This window comes from Elephantulus edwardii, unplaced genomic scaffold (assembly GCF_000299155.1).
Source record: "Elephantulus edwardii isolate Elephantulus edwardi_28Jun2011 unplaced genomic scaffold, EleEdw1.0 scaffold00061, whole genome shotgun sequence".
Lineage (NCBI taxonomy): Eukaryota > Metazoa > Chordata > Mammalia > Macroscelidea > Macroscelididae > Elephantulus > Elephantulus edwardii.
This window is the reverse complement of record NW_006399811.1, coordinates 4,041,618-4,048,457: the sequence shown is the minus strand read 5'-3', so window position 1 is coordinate 4,048,457 and position 6,840 is coordinate 4,041,618. Positions and strand designations below refer to the sequence as shown.

The window sequence follows — 6,840 nt, the reverse complement described above, 5'->3', positions numbered from 1 at the left end:
TTGATGACACTTAACCACTGCTAAATGAAACTAGAGATGTTATATCTGGAGGAACACTCTTCCACTTTACACATCACTCTTTGTCAAGGTGCAGTATGAAGTAACCTGGGTTTGCTGTCATGCTGAACCTTGTACCATTGAGGCATCAAATACCAGAATGGTTTCCCAATGTGGACAGTGTTTGGTGGAGCTCCCAGTTGTAAAATAAGTTTGGAAGCAGGAGTAGCATCCACGTCCTAAACCACATGCCTCTGGAAACTCTATAAACTTGGAGAAATGACGATAGTTATGGAAAGGCATTAGGTCTTTTGTTCACAGAGTCACTATGAGTCGCACTTGACTTGAGGACAACCAATAACAACACAACATAAAAAGACTGGCTTCACTATCTCAGATGGTTTCTCATGTGGTCACATTTTCTGGCTTGCTTTCTTGTTTGCATCACCAGCTTCCACATTTTAAGGACACTTGGGCAGATTAGGTAGAGCTCATGGATTCAGGAGTTATGATATGCCTGTGTCAGCCTAGTCACTGCCAACACCTATGCAAGGGAGCTTAGACACAGATCTTCTGAAACGTAATTGACACTAGCAGTAAATTATCCACGTGTGAGACTAGAAGTGGAGAATGGATCCTGGAAAGCAATTGTGTGGCCAGTGAACTAAATGGCTTCTTTTAACCCAAACCTAAAAGTGAGAAGACCTGGACTTGGTGACATCTGAAATTTGGCTTCCCTCTCTGCCCTGTGATTCTGCATGTTTGTCAACCCAACAGTCACAATGGGAACCAAAGGATGATTCACCTTGCTTGGGACCTTGTTCAGCTGCTGTTCTCAGCCAAAAAGATTATGGTGTACAGTGCTACACCTTTATTGCAGTAGGTGGTGAATGCAACAAGACTGTCTTTTGTACATATCCTTTGGACTTGTGCCTCAATGTTAAAGCCACTGCAAGGCATTACTACTTTTGATGGGAAATGTCAAATTGCAATTACCAGAATATTCCACAAACTATGGGGATCCTGAACTAGGGTACTGGTGCTGAGAGAAAGACCTGTGTTATAGGAGTGATGCTGTGACTGTCCTGGGAAAAACTTCTGCTTGTCGTCCCACTACTGGCCATAGCTTGGAACCTCTGTCTCTAAGTATACACCAGAAGAGCTTCTTCTCAATGCCTTATTTTATTTTTTTTTATTCCCCATTATCTTGCTATTGTACTTCAAAGGCTTCAGTTTTTTCAAGCAGATGGGGAAGAACAAAATTATCTTGAGCAATTTAACTAAGAGAGAAGATACTGAGAGACTCTTAAGACCAGTCCTGGTCAGAGGGGCACCCCACCTAGCAGAAAACATTTAAGCACAAAGCATGGGTGAAATGAGGACCTACATGACTTGCTTCTTCCTCTGTTTGTGGACCAGCTGTGCAGTGTCAGCTTAGGTAGGTTCTCAGCGAGCCTTGATTGTTTTCTAGTGCTCCTTGGATGTAGTAGAATGGCATGTTCAGTACTTTAGCATATTCCTCAGATGGTCCCTGTACTGCCCTCTAGAACTGGTAATGGTCTAGATAGTGGGTTATCAGATAAGATAGACTCATAATGCAGACATTCGAATGACTGTATTTCAACCAGGACAAGAGGAGGAGGGTAAGCTCTCTAGATAACAGGGCATAGAAACACCAAGTTTGTCCTCAGAAATGCCACTGAAACATGTTGTTATTGATTGCATTGAGTCTAGCATGACTCATAGCGACCCTATGAACAAAACACCTGAAGCCTTTCTGTAACTATCAACATTTATCAAAATTCATAGATTTTCTGGAAGCATGTTGTTCAGGAAGTAGATGTCACTCCTGCTTCATGAGAGGCTGTAACTTTGTCCCTAAGTTTTCATGGGCTTTGCCATCTTTCACCAGAAAAACTCATGGTATAAATTAAAAACATAACAAAGCTGTTTTTTCTCCTCCTTTATAATCCCCAGAATGAGCCATCTCTTAGTATTCCTATAATTAAAGAATAAAAATTCTGTGCTGCATGGGGGCGGGGGAGTGAATTCTCCAGTTCAACTCAAACCTGGAGACAACTTGAATGACAGTTAACAGGTTGACTGCAACTTCATTAAAGATTATACTCTGGAGACTCCTAGTTAAACTGGATCTAAATTTTTCATTCATAAAGCAAACAAAAAATCCTAGCATCAATTTTTGTGATGTTATCCCCCTAAATGCAGACATGATGAGTTACAAAGGAATAAATAACAAATACATCATACTATTATACTTAACAGCTCTAATCAGGATTAGGTTTCTGGTACACCTGGAATCAGGAGAGGCATCCACTTCCTAAACAACAAGCCTCTGGAAACTCTACAAACTTTGAGAAATTATGATAGTTCATAGGGTTGCTATGCGTCATGCTCAACTAGACGGCAATCAACAACAACATATCTGGAATTAAGATGATTTTGCCTATAGCATCTCTAAGTAGTGCAACTTGAGGCTTGCATATTTTTTTCCAGTTCTTTCCAGGAAACATAAAAAAAAAAAAGATTGAGGGCATACACTGCATCACTGTGCCAAAAAGAATTGGCCAACATTGAAATATTTCAGGAAGTACCATATGATCCAGAGCCATTGGTAAAGGAAAGAAAATGTTCAAGCTTCGCTGAAGGCATTGGCAAAAAACAAGGCCCCAGGAATCAGTGGAATACCATTGACATATTTAAAAGAGCAGAGGCAGCCCTGGATGCATTCATCAGTCTATGCCTGAAAATTTGGAGGAGAGTTGCCTGGTTGACTAACTGAAAGAAATCCATATTTTCCCCATTCCCAAGTAAGATGATCCAACAGAGCGTGTAAATTATCAAACAATATCACATGTGAGCAAAATACTGCTGAAGATCATTCAAAAAATGGCTAGAACAGTACATAAACAGAGAACTTCCAGATGTTCAGACTGGATTTAGAAGAGTCCATAACATCAAGGATGTCATTGTTGATGTCAGATGGATCCTGGCTGAAAGCAAGGAACACCGGAGGAATGTCTACTTGTGCTTTATTGAGTATGCAAAGGCATTTGACTGTGTGGATCATAACAAATTATGTCTAACATTGAGAAGAATGGGAATTCCAGAACATTGAACTGTGTTTGTGCAAAGGGAACACTACATCATTTAAATTAGGAAATGTGTGTGTCAGGGTTATTTCGTTTCTCCATACTTATTTAATCTGTATGCAGAGCAAATTATTCAAGAAGCCCAACTCTATGAAGAAGAATGTGGCATTTGGATCGGAAGTTGTTCATCAATAACCTTCCTTACGCGGATGACACAACCTTGTGAGGACTTAACAGTGCAGCCTACAATGTGGATTGCATCTAAAGGACAAAAAAGGAAAAATCCTCATTAATAAGCAACATCATAATAGATGTAGAAAAGATTGAAACTACCAACAATTTTATCTTACTTGGATTCACAATTTATATGCTTATTATCAGCAATCAGGAGATCAGGTGATGTATTGCACTAGGAAAGGATTTGAGAATGAAGGTACACCTAATTCAGGACATGGTCTTTAAGTCACTTGCTACGCATCTGAGAGCTGGACAATGAATAAGGATGACAGAAGAAGAACTGAAGTCCTTAAACTGTGGTGCTGGAAAGAGTGCTGAAGATCCCGTAGACTGCCAACAATACAAATGAGAAAGTCTTGGAGAAGGTGCAGCCAGAGTACTCCTTGAAAGCAAAGATGGTGAGGCTTCATCTCACATACTTTGAGTATGTTGCTATTCTTTGGAAAGGGACATGATGCTTAGAAAAGTAGAAGAACAGTGAAAGAGAAGACTACCCAGTAAGATGGACTGACCATGACTCGAACAATGGGCCAAGTGTATCAGAGATAATGAGAATGGCACAGGATAGGACAAGGTTCAGATACAACCACGTACCTGGAACGGTCATGGCAGTACCAGAGTTCTCCTTTGCAATAGAGCATTGCCTGGAAGTCCAGCCCTTGTGATTAAACTCCTAATTGCCTGATTCTTTATGTTGTTGTTGATTGCTTTAGAGTCAAGCATGACTCACAGTGACCCTATGAACAAAAGGCTTGAAGAATTTCTATAACTCTTGACATTTATCAAAGTTCATAGAATTTCCAGAGGCATGTTGTTTAGGAAGTGGATGCCACTCCTGCTTCCACTCCTGTTGTTATTAGGTGCCATCAATTGACTCTGACTCAGAGCAACCGCATGGGCAACAGAATACAAATCCTGTCTTATCTTGTTATATTGTCACACTCTCTGCTGTGCTTAAACTTATTGTTACAGTTGCTTTGTCAGTCCAATTCCTTGAAGATCTTCCTCTCATTTGCTGACCCTCCATTTTTCCAAACATAGTGTCCTTTTACAGGGATTCTGGTGACTTAGTGATAAACTGCTATACGGCAATCTCAAAGGCATGTAGTATGAATTCACCAGCTGCTTCACAGAAGATAAGCAATACCCTCCTGAGATTAAACTGCCTTTGAAAACTCACTGGATGGTCAACTATCAGTTGGTTCTGACTTGATGGCACACAACAGTAACAACAGCCCCTCCTCACAATATGTCCAAAGTATAGGAAACAAAGTCTCACCAACCTCACCAACTTCAAACAGCACTCTGACTATAATTTTTCCAAGACACATTTGTTTGATCTTTTGGCAGTCCATTACATTTTTAATATTCTTCTCCAACATATAATTCAAAGGCAAAAAAAAACCCCTTAACCCAACCATTCTTCTTTGGTCTTCTTTATTCCTTGTTCAACACATGCACATGAATCAACTAAAAATGCCATGGCTTGGACTAGGTGCATTAGTCTGAAGTGGAATCTTGTTCTTTAATACTTTAAAGAGGTTAGTAGCAGCAGATCTTCCCAATATGCCTTTTGTTTTCTTGATTACTGATTCTATGGGTATTGACTTTGGATCCAAATAAAATTAAACCCTTCAAAGTTTCTATCTTTTCTCTAGTTATCATGATATTTCCCACTGCTTCAGTTGTAAGGACATTTGCTATCTTGGTGTTGAGGTATAATGCATACTTACAGTCTCTGATCTTCTTCAGTAATGCTTCAAGTCCTCCTCACTTTTCAGCAAGCAAAGTTGTGTCATCTACGTATCCAGGTTGGTGGGGAGTGTTTCTTCTATGCAATTGAAATATTCCTCTTCATATAGTCCAGCTTCTCTCATTATATGCTCAGTATACAGAATGAAGAGAAATGATGAAAGGATACAACCCTGATATGCACCTTTCCTGAGCAAGTATTCCTTGCTCTGTGTTAATGACTACTTCTTGGCTACCTATAAAACTCCACTCAAACTCATTGCCATTAAGTTGAAACTGACTCATAACTGACTCTCCAGCAGGTCTTCAGAAGCTGTAAATGGCATGGGAGATTCGTTCTTTTTCTCCCATAGAACAACTAGTGGTTCCTAAATGCCTGCCTTTGCGTGAGTAGTGCAATTTAGACCACAAAATCTCCCATTAGTCCAATTCAACTGTTTAGACTATCTAGATAATGATTCCAGTACAACTGTAGCAAAGACAGTTAATGTTCAGGTGACACCCTCCCCAACTAGGGCTCACCTTGAACGTACCCATACCATGAAGTACAGTCCTACTGTCCGTGCTGAGAATCCAGTGACACAGGCATTCTGACTCACACTCACAGACATCCACAGAGAGAGACAACAAGCAAATGTGTCCCTGATTCCTATATGTAGCCCTAGTTTATTTTAGAATATGCTTCAGAAACTGACTGTTAAGCTTGCTATATACAATGTCCAGGTGGGAACAAGTAGAAAAATATACACTGCCTAGGGAACCTTGCATTTTGGGCAAAAAGATTTTGGCAGTTTATATAATAGTGTTGAATTGAAATGAGTGTTTTTATATGGAAAAAAAATTAAGACTTTGTAAAGATTTTAAATATTTACATAAAAAAACTATGCTTAACTAAGGAAAGAGAAGGGAAATATAACACCCAAGTAGGAGTTTTACAAATTGTTCTTTGCTTGCAGCTCGCTTGCTTTGTTATTGGTTTATTTGGGTTTTTTTTTCAGCAGTCTCCAGACCTGTCACTTTTAGTTAATGATTAAATACCTATTGTATGCACATTTCTATGTACCAAAACTATAGCAGTTTATCATAACCACAACACAATGAGAGCAAGCAAGACAGAGAAAGAGAGAGGAAGGATGGACTGAAGGAACGAAGGAAAGGAGGAAGGTTGGGTGAGAACTTCATACCTCTGTCCCTGATAATCTAGCCTGTTGTGCTTGGGGATGCAGTTATGTGGAGTTGAAAGGCTGATGTGAGAGGATGTCCTTAGAGCCACTGCTGAGATGCCCACCAATGAGGAGGAGAAATTCAGTAGCACTGAGACGGTATGGTGGGTGAAGACATTCGGGTGATGTGTCACATTGATAACCAGTGGATTATGATGGCATGACAGCTCATAGGTCCCTAAAGAGAAACAAGAAAATAATTATTTCAAGCCATTCATCTGACACCATGTTTCCATGTTGTTGTTTTTGTTATGTGCCGTTGAGTCGTTTGAGACTCTTAGTGACCCTATGTACAACAGCCCTAAACCCTGCTCTGTCCTGTGCCAATCGTATTTCCTCTGACACATCCATCCCGATTACCCAAGTCACTGAATCACTCCACCTCATAGAGGGTCTTCCCCTCCTGCGCTGTCCCTCCACCCTACCAAGGATGGTGTCCCTCTCCAAAGACCTGTCTCTCCTTACAACATGTCCAAAGTATGTCAGACGAAGCCCCAGAATCCTTGCCTCCAAGGAGCAGC

The 6,840-nt window shown here is 40.3% G+C and overlaps 1 protein-coding gene across 1 annotated transcript in view; it reads right to left on the bottom strand.

Moving 5' to 3' along the window:
- PAPPA2 (pappalysin 2) overlaps positions 1 to 6,840 on the bottom strand; it is a 475,277-nt gene that overhangs the window by 167,539 nt on the left and 300,898 nt on the right. Inside the window, exon 13 of the mRNA XM_006887711.1 lies at positions 6,281 to 6,497. Coding sequence (XP_006887773.1) covers positions 6,281 to 6,497 — 217 coding nt within the window. The remainder of the gene's footprint in view (positions 1 to 6,280; positions 6,498 to 6,840) is intronic.